The following is a 17,666-nucleotide window of genomic DNA, read 5'->3' as shown; positions in this document are numbered from 1 at the left end:
CTCAATCCACAGGTCCTGACTCCCTGGAGCAATAGAAGCACGAAGATCAGGAAGCCACAGAATTGGGTGTCAGCATCTCTGGCAACACACCCAACTGAAGACAGGTTTCTGAGCTGAAACTTAGAGCAGACTCACAACACGCCAACACACACCCTGTCTATTGCGAGTTTTTTTCCAACAATAGAAAAAAATGATCCTGGCTCAGGTGATTTTGGTTTTTTTCCTTCTCTTTGTTTTATTGATTTTAATTTGTGTTTATATAGATTCTAGTGTAGCCCTGAATGCATCCCCCCTCTACTTTATTCCCCTCAACATCTCCCTAGTCCAGAGGTCGGGAACCTATGGCTCGTGAGCCAGATGTGGCTCCTTTGAAGGCTGCATCTGGCTCACAGACAAATCTTTAATAAAAAAAATAATAACATTAAAAATATAAAACATTCTCATGTATTACAATCCATTCATTCCTACCGCTCATGTTCATGGTTGCGGGTGGCTGGAGCCAATGGCGACTGTCCTTCGGGACACCACCAAATTTTTATTGGATAATGCGTAATATACACGGGTCGTTCTATGGCTCTAACGGAATTACATTTTTTTAAATTAAATTTAATGCAGTGACATTGATAAATCAGGGTACATAGGTTGAGAGAAAACATCTCCAGATTATTTTGACATTTGATTGTGCTGTATACCCCTCCCCCAAAGTCAAATTGTCTTCTGTCACCTTCTATCTGGTTTTCTTTGTGCCCCTCCCCTCCCCCACCCCCTCTCTCCCTCCTCGCCCCATCCCCCCACACCCGTTGTCATCACATTCTTGTTCATATCTGAGACTCATTTTTATGTCCCATTTATGTATGGATTCATATAGTTCTTAGTTTTTTCTGATTTACTTATTTTACTCCGTATAATGTTATCAAGGTCCATCCATGTTATTGTAAATGATTCAATGTCATCATTTCTTATGGCTGAGTAGTATTCCATAGTATATATATACCAAAGCTTTTTAATCCACTCATCCTCTGACGGACACTTGGGCTGTTTCCAGATCTTCGCTATTGTGAACAATGCTGCCACAAACCTGGGGGTGCATTTCTCCTTTTGGAGCCGTTCTCTGGTGTTCCTGGGGTATATTCTTAAAAGTGGGATAGCTGGGTCAAAAGGCAGTTTAATTTTCATTTTTTTGAGGAATCTCCATACTGCTTTCCACAGTGGCTGCACCAGTCTGCATTCCCACCAGCAGTGCAGGAGGGTTCCCTTTTCTCCACATCCTCGCCAGCACTTATTCTGTGTTGTTTTGTTGATGAGCGCCATTGTGGCTGGGGTGTGAGGTGATATCTCATTGTGGTTTTAATTTGCATTTCTCTAATGATTAGTGATGTTGAGCATTTTTTCATATGCCTATTGGCCATCTGTATGTCCTCTTTGGAGAAATTTCTATTCATTTCTTTTTCCCATTTTTTGATTGGATTGTTTGTTTTCCTGGTGTTGAGATTTACATGTTCTTTATAAATTTTGGTTATTAACCCCTTATCAGACGTATTGTCAAATATGTTCTCCCATTGTGTAGTTTGTCTTTTTATTCTGTTCTTACTGTCTTTAGCTGTGCAAAAGCTTTTTAGTTTGATATAGTCCCATTTGTTTATCCTGTCTTTTATTTCACTTCCCCGTGGAGATAAATCAGCAAATGTATTGCTCTGAGAGATGTCAGAGAGCTTACTGCCTATGTTTTCTTCTAAGATGCTTATGGTTACATGGCCTACATTTAACTCTTTTGTCCATTTTCAGTTTATTTTTGTGAGTGGTGTAAGGTGGTGATCTAGTTTCATTTTTTTGCAGGTAGCTGTCCAATTTTCCCAACACCATTTGTTGAAGAGTCTGTCTTTACTCCACTGTATGCTCTTAACTCCTTTGTCAAATATCAGTTGTCCATAAAAGTGTGTGTTTATTTCTGGGTTCTCAGTTCTATTCCATTGATCTATATGCCTGTTCTTATGCCAGTACCAGGCTGTTTTGAGTACAATGGCCTTGTAGTATAACTTGATATCAGGAAGTGTGATACTTCCCACTTTATTCTTCTTTTTTAAGATTGCTGAGGCTATTTGTGTTCTTTTTTGGTTCCATATAAATTTTTGGAATATGTGATCTATATCTTTGAAGTATGTCATTGGTATTTTAATTAGTATTGCATTGAATTTATAGATTGCTTTGGGTAATATAGACATTTTAATGATGTTTATTCTTCCTAACCAGGAGCACGGCATATGCTTCCACTTGTTTGTATCTTCCTTGATTTCTTTTATCAATGCTTTATAATTTTCTGAGTACAAGTCTTTAGTCTCCTTGGTTAAGTTTACTCCTAGTTACTTTATTTTTTTGGTTGTAATAGTGAAGGGGATTGTTTCCTTAATTTCTCTTTCTGACTGCTCATTGTTGGTGTATAAAAATACCTCTGATTTCTGAGTATTGATTTTATAACCTGCCACTTTGCTGAATTCATTTATCAGGTCCAGTAGTTTTTTGACTGAGACTTTAGGGTTTTTTATATACAATATCATATCATCTGCAAATAATGATAGTTTTACTTCTTCTTTTCCAACGTGAATGGCTTTTATTTCTTCTTCTTGTCTGATTGCTGTGGCTAGGACCTCCAGGACTATGTTAAATAAGTGGTGAAAGGGGGCACCCCTGCCTTGTTCCTGATCTTAAGGGGATTGCTTTTAATTTCTGCCCATTGAGTATGATGTTGGCTGTGGGTTTTTCGTAGATGGCTTGTATCATGATGAGGTATGTTCCCTGTATTCCCATTTTGCTGAGAGTTTTGATCATGAATGGGTGCTGGATTTTATCAAAATGCTTTTTCTGCATCTATTGAAATTATCATATGGTTTTTCTCCTTTTTGTTTATGTGATGAATCACATTGATTGATTTACGAATGTTGTACCAGCCTTGCCTCCCCAGAATAAATCCCACTTGATCATGGTGTATGATTTTTTCCATATATTGTTGGATCCAGTTTGCTAATTTTTTGTTGAGGATTTTAACATCTATATTTATCAGAGATATTGGCCTATAATTTTCTTTCTTTCTGTTGTTTTTGCCTGGTTTTGGAATCAGAATTATGCTCACCTCATAAAAGGAGCTTGGAAGTCTTCCTTCCTCTTGAATTTTTTTGAAATAGCTTGAGAAGGATAGGAGTTAGTTCTTCTTTGAATATTTGGTAGAATTCAGTTGTGAAGCCATCAGGCCCAGGACTTTTCTTTGTTGGGAGTTTTTTGATAACTGTTTCGATCTCATTTGGTGTAATCTGTCTATTTAGGTTTTCTGATTCTTCCAGATTGATTTTTGGAAGATTGTATGTTTCAAGGAATTTGTCCATTTCAGCTAGGTTGTCGAGTTTTGTGGCATACAGTCCTTCATAGTATTTTCTTACAATATTTTTTATTTCTGTTGTGTCAGTTGTTATTTCTCCACTCTCATTTCTAATTTTATTTATTTGAGTTCTCTCTCTCTTTTTCTTAGTGATTCTAGTTAAAGGTTCATCAATCTTGTTTACCTTTTCAAAGAACCAGCGCCTAGTTTCATTGATCCTCCGTACTGTTTCTTTAGGCTCTATGTCATTTATTTCTGTTTTGATCTTTATTATTTCCTTCCTTCTACTACATTTGGGCTTTACTTGCTGTTCTTTTTCTAGTTCTTATAAATGCAGGGTTAAGTTGTTTATTTGAGCTTTTTCTAGCTTCTTAAAGTGTGCCTGTAGTGCTATGAACTTCCCTCTCAGTACTGCTTTTGCTGTGTCCCATAAATTGTGAGTTGATGTATGCTCACTATCGTTCGTTTCTAGGATTTTTAAAATTTCTTCTTTGTTCGCATTCTTCATCCATTCATTATTTAACAACCTGCTATTTAGTTTCCATGTGTTTGAGAATTTTTGAGCTTTTCTGTTGTAGTTCATTTCTAGTTTCATGCCGTTGTGATCGGAGAAAGTGCTTGATATGATTTCAATCTTCTTAAATTTGTTGAGACCACTTTTATGCTCTAACATGTGGTCTATCCTAAAGAATGTACCATGAGCACTTGAAAAGAATGTATATTGTGCTGCTTTAGGGTGAAAGGTTCTGAAGATATCTATTAAATCGAGTTGATCTAGTGTTTCCAATAAGTCTGTTTCTTTGTTAATTTACTTTCTTGAGGATCTATCTAGTGATGTTAGTGGGGTATTGAAATCCCCTACTATTATAGTATTGCTGTTGATCTCGCCCTTTAAATTCATCAAAGTCTGCTTTATATATTTGGGTGCTCCTATATTAGGTGCATAGATATTTATAATAGTTATATCTTCCTGTTGGAATACTCCCCTTATCATTATGTAGTTGTCTTCTTTATCTCTTACTATATCCTTTGTTTTAAAGTCCAATTTGTCTGATATAAGTATTGCTACCCCAGCTTTTTTTTCATTTCCATTTGCATGAACTTTTTTTTCCCCATCCTTTTACCTTCAATCTATGTGAATCTTTTGTTCTAAGGTGTGTCTCTTGTAGACAGCATATGTACGGGTCCTGTTTTCTTATCCATGCAGCTACCCTATGTCTTTTGATTGGATCATTTAAACCATTTACATTTAAGGTTATTATACATACATATATATGTAGTTGTTTATTGCCATTTTATTCTTTAAAGCTGTATTCCTTTTTTGCTATATTCTTTTCCCACTTTGATCTGTTTACAACAGGTCCCTTAACATTTCTTGCAGCATTGGTCTGGTTGTAATGATATCCTTGAGTTGTTTTTTGTCTGGGAAGCTTTTTATTTCTCCTTCAATTTTAAATGATAGCCTTGCTGGATAAAGTAGTCTTGGTTGTAGGTTCTTGTTCTGCATTACTTTGAATATTTCTTGCCATTCCCTTCTGGCCTCAAGTATTTCTGTTGAGAAGTCGGATGTCATCCTTTGGGGGCTCCTTTGTAGATGATAGCTTTTTTTTCTCTTGCAGGTTTTAATATTTTCTCTTTATCGCTTAGCTTTGGTATTTTAATTATGATGTGTCTCAGTGTAGGTTTCTTTGGGTTTCTCTTTAATGGAGTCCTTTGTGCTTCTTGAACTTGTGAGAGTTTCTCCTGCATTAATTTAGGGAAGTTTTCAGCTATGATATGATTGAACAATGTCTCTATCCCTTGTTCTTTTTCTTCTTCTTCAGGGACCCCTATGATGCAGATGTTATTTCTCTTCATGTTGTCACAGAGCTCTCTAAGGGTTTCCTCAAACTTTTTGAGTCTCTTTTCTTTTTTCTTCTCTGCTTTCATGCCTTCATTCTAGTTGTCCTCCAACTCGCTGATTCTATCCTCAGCTCTATCTATCCTGTTTTTAATTCCTTCCATTGTGGTCTTTATTTCTCATATTGTATTTGTCATCTCCGACTGATTCTTTTTTATACTTGCTGCTTCTTTATTTAGGTGTTCATAATGACCATCCATTGTTGTTCGAAGATCCCTAAGCATCCATACAATCATTATTTTGAACTCCGCATCTGGAAGTTTGATTGTTTCCATATCACTCAGTTCATCTCCTGAAGGTGTCTCTTGTGGTTTCATTTGGATTGCACTTTTTTGTCTTCTCATTATGTCTATGTTTGGGTGTTTTGCTTATAGAGCTGGTTGTGTCTAGGCTTGGTGTTGCCTGCCTAAAGTTTTCAGTTGTTTTTTCTAGGTCTTCTTGGGTTGGTATCAGCTATTATTTGTAATCCACTTTAAAATTTGGGCAGCTTTGAAGTCTTGATTTGTTTGTTTTCTTAACAGGTGATAATCTTGTTTACTGATCTCAACAGGGGACTTCCTTGAAACTGTATCCAGAAATGCATCAGTGTAACCTGAGACTTTGAAGGCCTCTTCCACCAACTAATCTCTCTGGGGGCAGGGTGTTTTCTTAGCTTCAGTAGGGAGACCTGCGTTACTGCCCTTCCTCCCCACTTCTTGTTTTCAGCTGTGTCTTGTGCTAATTGGAGCTGGAGAGATGTTTGGAGATCTCTGGTCCAGAAGCAATTCAGTACTGTTTTGTGGGGAAGGATCAGTCCCTCCCCCAGCTATGGCCGCCTCCAGCACCAATGAGCCAGCTTTTTTAGGTCCTTTCCTACATTCCTTAGCCCCTCATAGTCTGTCCCTCTCTCTTTCCTTTCCACTTGGGAGATAAGCTGGTCTTTTCAACACACCTTGCTCCCTGGTCGCCAGGCAAGTGGCTGTGAGCAATATTTTCTGCTCTTTTCCCTGGAGTTAGATCCCCTCTGGGCTCTCAGCCTCACCCCCCCCCCCACTATTCCTGTAAGCAGGGGAGATTCAGGCACTCCCTACCAGGTTTGTTGTGGCTTCTTCTTTGCTCCTTGGTTTTTGAGAGCTGTTCTTGTAGTCCAGAGTTGGTTTTTCACACTGATTTTTCCTAAATTGATTTGTATTCCAGTTTGGTGGTGAGAGCTGGGCGTCTGTGCATTTGCCTACTCTGCTGCCATCTGCAGGTCTCCGGAAGTACATTTTAAAATATGTGGCGTTCATGGCTCTCTCAGCCAAAAAGGTTCCCAACCCCTACACTAGTCCCTGCCCATAGCTACCTCCCCCCTTTTTTCTGGTTTATCTCATCCTGTCATCCTTTCTTCTCTTGAGAGCGACAAGGAGGGTGCAGGATAGACAGGAAGAGATTAGAAGCATCCACTTGTAGTTGAAAAACTTTAGCTGTTCATTGATTACTTCTCATAATTACCTTGTCAATAAGGTAGGTCTTAATTCAAGCCAATTAACTTCTGCTCAAGTCAGTGATCTTAAGCTCAAGTCAGAAACCTTGGGCTTTAAGCCAGCGACCTTTAGGCTCAAGCCAGCAGCCGTGGGATCATTTCAATGAAATTACAAGCCAGCTACCCCACACCAGAGCTGGAGAGTATGGGTGCTCAAACCAGAGACCTGAGAGTTTTGAACCTGAATCCTCAGGTCTCAGGTTGATGTTATCTCCACTCTTTCACTGCCTAAGTAGGCATTTGTGTTTATCCTTTTTTTTCTTAATGGATTTGTAGAGGTGTATACAAAACGAGCTCACATTACAAAATCTTGTGATCAGATAAATCCATAGATGATAGAATGCAGAGTTGCAGACTACAGATTTGGGCAAAAATAAGTTGCAGTTGTTATTATATGTAAAACAGAGTTTATTCTTGTATAATTTTTTATGATTGTATTTTTGATATGTACAAGTGGAAACCTACTTTTATTCCAACTTGTAATTTACTAGGTATGTGATTATTCAGTTGTATAATAAAATGAAATTTCTTTCACTCTATAGATAAATTATATAAAGTGAAAATGGGAGAAAATGTAACATTTATTTTACCTCATCAAAAGCACATCACACCATTAAACAGCACAGTGTTGTTTCAGGAATGCCTGACATTTCACGATGTGGCCGTGAACTTCACCTGGGAGGAGTGGCAGCTCCTGGACCCCAATCAGAAGGACCTGTTCCGGGACGTGATGTTGGAGAACTACAGCAACCTGCTGTCAGTGGGTGAGGACAACTCCCCTGTTTCACTTACAAGTTGCCTTTTTGTAGCTTCTGAATAACTACAGTTCTCTGAAAAGGAAGAACCTTAGATTCTTCCATTACCTCAAAGAAGAAGGTATAACATTCTGCTTCCTAAGACAAAGGGCTTTGTTTACAGATGTGAAGCATGTTCATTTCTTAAAATGTAACATTCCTCATCTTGACAGACCACAGCCCAGTTCAGTGTGTTTAACTCTTCTGTCATTTTTACCTCTGAGCAGGGTATCAATCCACCAAACCAGATGCACTTTCCAAGTTGGAGCGAGGGGAAGAACCATGGACAGTAGGGGATGAACCCCAGCTTTTAGTCTGTCCAGGTGAGTGAGTGTCAAGCACCCAGGGGGTTGGGCGTCTTAATGGCAAGAAGTCATATTTTAGTCAGAGAACACATCAGACCTGTAACATTGGATGAATAAATCAAACCACCCCTTCACCAATGGGAACCCTTTTTATTTGTAGAAATTTAAAGGGAAACATACCCCTTTTTTCTCATTTGTGTCATCACACCTATTTTCTGTAAATGTTAGTTTTCTTTGTGTGTTTTTTTTTAGCACTCTTATATTTTACTCTCCATCCCCACTGGGTCTCAGCTTGTTGTACACCCTGTTTCTCTGAAATTCCACATTCTGGGCCACTTTGGAAAGACAGAAGTATGAATTCATCACAGTTTTGTTACTACTGCCTTGTATGAAAATAGTGCTTTTCTTCAATAAAAGCCATCCATATCTTGGAAGCTGTGTCGCCATGAGAGTCTGGTTTTCATTGTGCATTTATGTCATTCTTTGCTTCCCTTTTCTCCAGCTGTTTTCATACTCAGTTCTCTTCACTGTTAAATCTTTCCTCAGTTCCCATTATTGAACCTATTTTTGTTCCGTGAAATGGACTCACATACTGTCGTCTCCCTCATTGTTGTCTAATGTGCACTTCCTTCCTGTGCATTCCACTCAGTGTCATGGCAGCCAGCCTCCAACTTCTCATTTTCTATGAGAGTGAGAATCACCACCATTCCTTCATCCTTTTTGAACTTTAGAATTCAAGATTAGACATTTTAAATTTCATATGTCCTAGCATCACCTAGGATGTTCACTACATTCTGAGCTCTTATTTAGTTTTGTTTTACTTACTTTTTTTATGTAGCTGTCTTACATTCCTGTAATGCAGGGGTCCCCAAACTTTTTATACAGGGGGCCAGTTCACTGTCCCTTAGACCGTTGGAGGGCCAGACTATAAAAAAAACTATGAACAAATCCCTATGCACACTGCACATATCTTATTTTAAAGTAAAAACACAAAACAGGAACAAATACAATATTTAAAATAAAAAACAAGTAAATTTAAATCAAGAAACTGACCAGTATTTCAATGGGAACTATGGGCCTACTTTTGGCTAATGAGATGGTCAATGTGCAACCTTTCATTGACCACCAATGAAAGAGGTGCCCCTTACGGAAGTGCAGCGGGGGCTGGATAAATGGCCTCAGGGGGCCGCGTGTGGCCTGTGGGCCGTAGTTTGGGGACCCCTGCTGTAATGTTTCATATAATGAACTCTAATAGACCTTGTTACCATGCCACATGAGGTCAAGCTCAAACTAGTTCCAACTTATGTGTGCTTCACGTGCCATCTTTTCCAAGTTTCCTAAATCAGATTTTTTTCATGAGATTTTTTTGCTGCCTTTGTTTTCCTAAAGCTTCTGATTTTACATCAGAGTTAAAGGTTTTATTTATTTTAATTCACCGATGAATCGACTTAGCCCCTTAAATGAATAGCTAATTAGTTTTTACTTGATTCATTTAGTTGTGCAACCATCACTTTTGTAAAAATTTTGGGACAGTTTTTTCTGTACACATTTTCATGGTGCTTTTTTATATCCGTAGTTTTGTAGCAGTTTTCAGAATTAGAAAGAGTGAATTGTCTGAGTCTGTTCTTCTCTTTCAAGATCATTTTGAGGCCCTGACAGTTGACTCAGAGGTGGAGCATCACCCTGGCATGTGAAGGTCTAGAGTTCCATTCTTGCTCAAGGCACACAAGAGAAGCACTTATCATCTTCTCTACCCTTCCCCTTCTTCTTTATCTCTATTTTTCCCATCCACAGCCAAGGCTCCATTGGAGCATGTGGTGCTGGGTGATGAGGATCACTTCCTGACCTCCACCTCAGGTGCTAGAATGGCTCCAGTAGCAAAGGAGCAATGCCACAGATGGGCACAGCGTTAATCCCTATTCAGCATGCCAGGTGGATCTTGGTCAGGCACATGCAGGAGTCTTTCTCTCTCTGCCTCCTCAATTCTCACTTCAGAAAAGTACAAAGAAGAAATATAGAGATCATTTGGACAGCTGGATTTTTCTTCAATTTCAATATAAATTTTAAAATAAGCTTGTCAATTTCTTCAAAACTAACCAGCTAGTGTGTCAACAGTGATTACAGGTATCTCATTCTATAGTTATTTTTTCTGCAGTGTACTCTTTTTACTAATTCAGGATTATGGGTTTTCCTTTATTTAATTAGGTTTTTGATTACTTCCAAGATCAGTTTGTTAGTTTTAGAATAAAACATTTTAGTCTTTATTTTTGTATGTGTGTGACAGAGACAGAGAGAAGGCTAGAGCAAAAGATAAAAACATACAGGCAGAAAGAGAGAGAGGTGAGATGCATCAACTCTTTGTGCAGCTCCTTAGTCTCCGTAGTTTATTGATTGCTTTCTGGAATGTGCCTGGACTTGGAGGCTGCAGCAGAGCAAGTGACCACTTGCTATGGACATACACCATGGGCTCAAACCAGCTTCTCTGGTGTCATGCCTATGATCCCATTCTCAAGCCAGTGACCTCACTGGAAACATCAGCGTATTGAACGTAGATCCTCAGTGTTCCTTTTCAACACTCTTATTTTCTCACCACTGCCTTGTTAGGCTAGCCTTTCCTAAATTGTACCCCTGTGTGATTTTCTTCTTTATTATGCAGAAATTGCAATTGTTTTCTTAATTGAATTTATTATTGCTGGAACTTTAAAATAATATTACCTTCCCATCAATTTCTGAAAACACTAAGTGCCCAATAATTGGTCCCAAGTTTCCTGTCAAATGAAATGACAGCTTTTCCTGCACTGAGCTTTGTGATGTACTGTTATCTTGATTAGACAGTTTGTCCTCTCCTGAACGACTCGTTAATATGTTCCATAACTGTGATTTATGCCTGCATGATGTGATTGCTTTATGTTTTGGGGGCTTTTGTTTTTACAGAGACAGAGTCAGAGAGAGGGATAGATAGAGACAGACAGGAACAGAGAGAGATGAGAATCATCAATCATAAGTTTTTCTTGTGACACATCAGTTGTTTATTGATTGCTTTCTCATATGTGCCTTGACTCTGGTCCTTCAGCAGATCGAGTAACCCCTTGCTCGAGCCAGCAACCTTGGGTCCAAGCTGGTGGGCTTTGCTCAAACCAGATGAGTCCGTGCTCAAGCTGGTGACATCAGGGTCTTAAACCTGGGTCTTCCGCATCCCAATCCAACTCTATCTACTGCGCCACTGCCTGGTCAGGCTGCTTTATGTTTCTAAAACTTGAGTTTTGAGCAGGTGGTTATGCAGTATTAAGAACATCGAAGTTGCCTGACCAGGCGGTGGCGCAGTGGATAGAGTGTCAGACTGGGACGCGGAAGGACTAGGTTCGAGACCCGGAGGTTGCCAGCTTGAGGGCTGGCTCATCTGGCTTGAGCAAAACTCTCTGGCATGGACCCAAGGTCACTGTCTCAAGCAAGGGGTTACTCAGTCTGCTGAAGGCACGAGGTCATGGCACATATGAGAAAGCAGTCAATGAACAACTACGGTGTCACAACGGAAAAAAAAAAAAGATTGATGCTTCTCATCTCTCTCCGTTCTTGTCTGTATGTCCCTATCTATCCCTGTATCTGACTCTCTCTCTATCCCTTTAAAAAAAAAACAAAACATCGAAGTCGAAATGGAGGACCTAGGTTTGAGAATCCAAGTTCGCCAGCTTGAGCGCAGGTTCATCTTGTTTGAGTAAAGCTCAACGGCTTGGAACCAAGATTACTGACTTGAGCAAGGGGTCTTGATTTGCTGTAGACCCTCGGTCAGTGCATATATGAGAAAGCAATCACTGAGAAACTAAGGTGTTTTAACAAAGAATAGATGCGTTTAATCTCTCTGTCTTACTGTCTGTTTGTCCCTATCTGTCCTTTTTTCTGACTCTGTCTCTTTCAGAAAAAAACTCAAAAAAATTGATTTTGAATCTGACCTCTGGTGTCCCGCTGGATAAAGCGCCCACTGGGAACACTAAGCTTGCCGGCTGGTAAACCGCAGGGTTGACTGGTCAAGGCACATATGCAAGTTGATGCTTCCTGCTCCTCACTCTTCTCTGTCTCTCCCTCTTTTCTAAAATGCATAAAGTATAAAAATAAAATATAAACCTGCGTTTAGAGCCTGACCTGTCGTGGTTCAATGGTTAGAGAAGTGATGTACAATGCAGAGGTTTCCAGTTTAAAGCTCTGGGTTTGCAGGATTAAGGGACAAGTGGCAAGGAATAAAAACCTAAAGTGAAGCAACTATTAGTCAATACTTTTTGTCCCACACCAGCTCTCATCTCTCTATGTACTCTCAATAAATCAAATCTTTTTTAATCTTAATTTAATGAGAAGAGGGGAAGCAGAGACAGACTCCCACATGCACCTCAAATGGTGATCCATGTGGCAAGCCCACTAGGGGGTGATGCTCTCCACACCTGTGACCCTTGCTCTGTTGTCATCAGAGCCATGTTTTTACTGCCCGAAGTGAAGGTCATGGAGTCATCCTCAGTGCCCCAGGCCTATATGCTCCAATGGAGCCATGGCTGTAGGAAAGAAGGGAAAGAGAGAGAACAAAGTGAGAGGGGAAGGTGGATGGATGGAGAAGCAGATGGGCACTACTGTGTACCCTGATCTGCAATGGAACCCAGGACATTCACATGCATGGCTGATGATGTAACATCGAGCCAACCAGCCAGTGTTATTTTTACATTATTATTTATTGTTTTTATATTATTATTACATCTTCCTATATTAGCAATTGTAAACCTAATTTGGCCCCACCAATATTTTCTGACAACCTCCTCTGTTTAGGTTTCCATTGTATCTTTTTTACTGTTTTTCAGAGTGATTGCCTTTACTTCCTTGCTTCAGGTTTCTTCCTCTTGGTAGTTACTAAACTGGGTGTCCTAGAAATGAATTCAGTTCTGATACTATGTACTTAGAACTAATGTCAGAACTTACGAGTTAAAAGAATTCAGTTCCAGCCCTGGCCGGTTGGCTCAGCGGTAGAGCGTCGGCCTGGCGTGCGGGGGAACCAGGTTCGATTCCCGGCCAGGACACATAGGAGAAGCGCCCGTTTGCTTCTCCACCTCCTCCTTCCTCTCTGTCTCTCTCTTCCCCTCCCGCAGCCAAGGCTCCATTGGAGCAAAGATGGCCCGGGCGCTGGGGATGGCTCCTTGGCCTCTGCCCCAGGCGCTAGAGTGGCTTTGGTAGCGGCAGAGTGACCCGGAGGGGCAGAGCATCGCCCCCTGGTGGGCGTGCCGGGTGGATCCCGGTCGGGTGCATGCGGGAGTCTGTCTGACTGTCTCTCCCCGTTCCACAAGACGTTGTCTTCACTTTTCATTTCAATTTCTGTATCCACATTAAACCTGTGCTCTGACCAGTTGGATAAGTTGGAGGTTCTAAAAAAGCCTTCCTTGAATTCAGTTAATTTCCAGAGCAATGCTAATAGTTATTTATATTAAAGGAGATAGATGAATAAGTACATAAGTCAAAGTCTGAAGTATTCCTGAATACAGGCCTTTCTCTGTCCATGGAACTGAGATGAACCATACATCAGACACAAGGATGTATTTGCTAACTGAAAAGCTGATCAGATATGAAAATGATTTTCATAAACCTTATTGCTCTAGGCCATCTATTCTGTCCTAGAAGACAGTTGGTGGGGCTGAAGGTAAACCTTCCACACTGTGGTCCTTCTGGTAACTAGCTGCATCCTGAGGCCATTTAGAAACTTTTGCTTAGTCTCCTCGGTAGCAGACACCTAGCGTTTTTTGAAATGTTCTTTTATGGAGAATAAAAGATAATCTCACTTCGGAAATTACAAGGGTTATACAAACTAACTGTCCGAAACAAATTCATCTTGTCTTCACTAAGCCAAATACAAAGAACAGTGTCCCAACATTTCGTGTTCTGCAATCTTACGTGTTCTCATCAGACTAGCATATTCTGTATTCTGTTTGCATCCAGGTTGGTTCTGTATTTAGCCTTGGAATCCATATGGATACCAGTAGTTGGTCTGTCTATGTGATTTTTTAGGATTCCATGACTGGTTGTAGAATTTTTGAATGAGTGAGGTGGCCACATTTTCCAAGGAAGAAAACAGCCACGTGAAGGGATTTCTATTCTCTAGTACCATCTCGGGGATATGTTAAAATCCTGTAGTAAGACCCTTCACTAGCATAATCACAGCAGTTATCAAAAGGAATTGTTTTGGCCCTGGCTGGTGACACAGTGGATAGTGTTGCCCCAGCATATGCATACCCCAGATTTGATTCCTGGTCAGAGCACACATGAGAAATAACCATCTGCTTCTCTTCCCCATCCTTGACTACTTCTCTCTTTTCTCTTTCCCTTTCTAAGGCAGTGTCTCAGTTTGTTCCAGCATGGGCCTAAGAGTTCAGGATGCCTTTGTCAGTGTGCATTTCCTTGAGATACCAAAAATAGCTAATTACTTTGGCATCGCATTCACATGTGGTTGCCATGTGGATCCATGTCAGAGCACATGTGGAATGTGCCTCATCATTTTTCCATGTCTTACCCTAAAGAAAATAACAGAAAAACATAAAAATGAAAGTTTTTTTTAAAACAAAATATGCTTTTATCACATAGGAAACTTAGAGGTTTACAGGCTGTGTCTAGAATGTGGATGACTCTAAGTTAATTTCCTTTATTTTACAACCCGTGGGGTATCACTAGAGTACTTTACAAAAAGTTATAACAAATTTTAATTTTGAACTAAGATTATGAAAGATTATAGGATAATTTACTGTTCTCTTTCCTAGAATTTAAGGAAGTTAATGTGGTTTTGCAAAGTCCCTTCGAAAGTCCACCCATTGCAAAGAGTGGAGAAGAATATTATGAACATGATATGTTTGCAAATACTGTTAATCAACGGGAAAGCCAGTCTATATTGAGGCAACACTGCGATATGTTGGAGATACATGGAAAACCTTTAAAATCAAAATTAAGGTTTGAAAACCAAACAGATAGTTTCAATTTAAAGAACTCTGATTTCTTCAGTTGTGATGGGACATCCATTCCATGTCATAACCATGAACTAATTTACACTAAAATTAGGTTGCATCCCAGTACCAAATTAATTGAAAATATGTCCCAGGTCACTCAGCAACAGAGAAATGACAACGAAGAGGAAGCTCTCGCATGCACTGAATGTGGGATAACTGTTGTCGAGATGACTCAGCTCACTGATTTTCGTGGAGATAAATCTTATAAATGCAGTCTGTGTCAGAATGCCTTCTTCAGAAAATCCAGTCAGAAAGTTCATACAGGACTGAATCAGAGTGAATACAATATATATAATAAAACCAATAAATCACAGCTGAATATACATCAAAAAACTCATGCAGAAAAGAAACTTTACAAATGTAGTGAATGTAGGAAAGGTTTCATTTACAAGTATCAGCTCAGCAATCATCAGCGAACTCATAGAAGAGAGAAGTTGTATGTATGCAGTGAATGTGGAAAAGGCTTTACAGTGAATAGTAAACTGATTATACATCAAAGGACTCATACTAGAGAAAAGCCATATGTATGCAGTGAGTGTGGGAAAGGATTTCCAGAGAAGAAGAGTCTGATTATACATCAAAGGACTCATACTGGAGAGAAGCCTTATGTATGCAGTGAGTGTGGAAAAGGATTTCCAGAGAAGAAGAAGCTGATTATACATCAAAGGACTCATACTGGAGAGAAGCCTTATGTATGCAGTGAATGTGGGAAAGGTTTTATAGTGAAGTGTCAACTGATTATACACCAAAGGACTCATACCGGAGAGAAACCTTATGTATGTGGTGAATGTGGGAAAGGTTTTACAGTGAAGATTCAACTGATTATACATCAAAGGACTCATACTGGAGAGAAGCCATATGTATGCAGTGAGTGTGGGAAAGGATTTCCAGAGAAGAAGAGTCTGATTAGACATCAAAGGACTCATACTGGAGAGAAGCCTTATGTATGCAGTGAGTGTGGAAAAGGATTTCCAGAAAAGAGGAAGCTGATTATACATCAAAGGACTCATACTGGAGAGAAGCCTTATGTATGCAGTGATTGTGGGAAAGGATTTCCAGAGAAGAAGAGTCTGATTATACATCAAAGGACTCATACTGGAGAGAAGCCTTATGTATGCAGTGAGTGTGGAAAAGGATTTCCAGAGAAGAAGAAGCTGATTATACATCAAAGGACTCATACTGGAGAGAAGCCTTATGTATGCAGTGAATGTGGGAAAGGTTTTATAGTGAAGTGTCAACTGATTATACACCAAAGGACTCATACCGGAGAGAAACCTTATGTATGTGGTGAATGTGGGAAAGGTTTTACAGTGAAGATTCAACTGATTATACATCAAAGGACTCATACTGGAGAGAAGCCATATGTATGCAGTGAGTGTGGGAAAGGATTTCCAGAGAAGAAGAGTCTGATTAGACATCAAAGGACTCATACTGGAGAGAAGCCTTATGTATGCAGTGAGTGTGGAAAAGGATTTCCAGAAAAGAGGAAGCTGATTATACATCAAAGGACTCATACTGGAGAGAAGCCTTATGTGTGCAGTGATTGTGGAAAAGGATTTCCAGAGAAGAGGAAGCTGATTATACATCAAAGGACTCATACTGGAGAGAAGCCTTATGTATGCAGTGAGTGTGGAAAAGGATTTCCAGAGAAGAAGAAGCTGATTATACATCAAAGGACTCATACTGGAGAGAAGCCTTATGTATGCAGTGAATGTGGGAAAGGTTTTATAGTGAAGTGTCAACTGATTATACACCAAAGGACTCATACCGGAGAGAAACCTTATGTATGTGGTGAATGTGGGAAAGATTTTACAGTGAAGATTCAACTGATTATACATCAAAGGACTCATACTGGAGAGAAGCCATATGTATGCAGTGAGTGTGGAAAAGGCCTTTCAGTGAAGAGGAATCTGATTAGACATCAAATGACTCATACTGGAGAGAAGCCTTATGTATGCAGTGAGTGTGGAAAAGGATTTCCAGAGAAGAGGAAGCTGATTATACATCAAAGGACTCATACTGGAGAGAAGCCTTATGTATGCAGTGAATGTGGGAATGGCTTTACAGTGAAGAGTCACCTGATTATACATCAAAAGACTCATACTGGAGAGTAGCCGTATGTATGCCTTGAATGTGGAAACGGGTTTCCAGAGAAGAGGAAGCTGATTAGACATTAAAGGACTTATACTGGAGAAAAGCCATATGTATGCCGTGAATGTGGGAAAGGCTTTATAGAAAAGAGTCACCTGATTATACATCAAATTATTCATACAGAAGACAAGCGCTATGCGTGCAGTGAATGTGGAAAGGACTTCAGAGTGAAGTTCAAACTGATTGTACATCAAAGGACTCATACAGAATACAATTTCTATGTATGCAGTGTATGTGGGAAAGGTTTTCCTAAGAAGAGTGCTCTTACTGTATATCAGTAAGTTTATTTATATAATTATTTATTTATTATTATTTTTTTGTTATTTTTCTGTAGCTGGAAACGGGGTGGCAGTCAGACAGACTCCTGCATGCGTCCGACTGGGATCCACTCGGCAGGAAGTTCATTTATTAATAAAACCATTACTCTGCAGTGAAAGTGGAAAAGGCTTCCCCATATAGACTACTATGTATATATACATGTATGCAAATTCATGCAGAGAAGCTGTACAGATGCAGTGATTATCATGAAGCCTTTTTTAAAAAGATTTTATTTAGTGATTTGAATGAGGTAGTGATTAACTGCTAGACTTGAGTCAGAAACATGAACTTCTAGCAGT

General features: G+C 39.6%; 1 protein-coding gene across 1 annotated transcript in view; it reads left to right on the top strand.

Moving 5' to 3' along the window:
- Positions 1-17,666, top strand: part of LOC136399227 (zinc finger protein 432-like) — a 125,945-nt gene that overhangs the window by 5,766 nt on the left and 102,513 nt on the right. The window contains exons 4-8 of the mRNA XM_066374218.1: positions 13-205; positions 7,412-7,538; positions 7,796-7,891; positions 14,656-14,983; positions 15,377-17,320. Coding sequence (XP_066230315.1) covers positions 191-205; positions 7,412-7,538; positions 7,796-7,891; positions 14,656-14,983; positions 15,377-17,012 — 2,202 coding nt within the window. The 5' untranslated portion in view covers positions 13-190 and the 3' untranslated portion in view covers positions 17,013-17,320. Of the gene's footprint in view, positions 1-12; positions 206-7,411; positions 7,539-7,795; positions 7,892-14,655; positions 14,984-15,376 lie in introns of the transcript that reaches the window.

Source organism: Saccopteryx leptura, chromosome 3 (assembly GCF_036850995.1).
Source record: "Saccopteryx leptura isolate mSacLep1 chromosome 3, mSacLep1_pri_phased_curated, whole genome shotgun sequence".
NCBI classification, from domain to species: Eukaryota; Metazoa; Chordata; class Mammalia; order Chiroptera; family Emballonuridae; genus Saccopteryx; species Saccopteryx leptura.
This window is presented reverse-complemented; position numbering and strand designations above follow the sequence as displayed.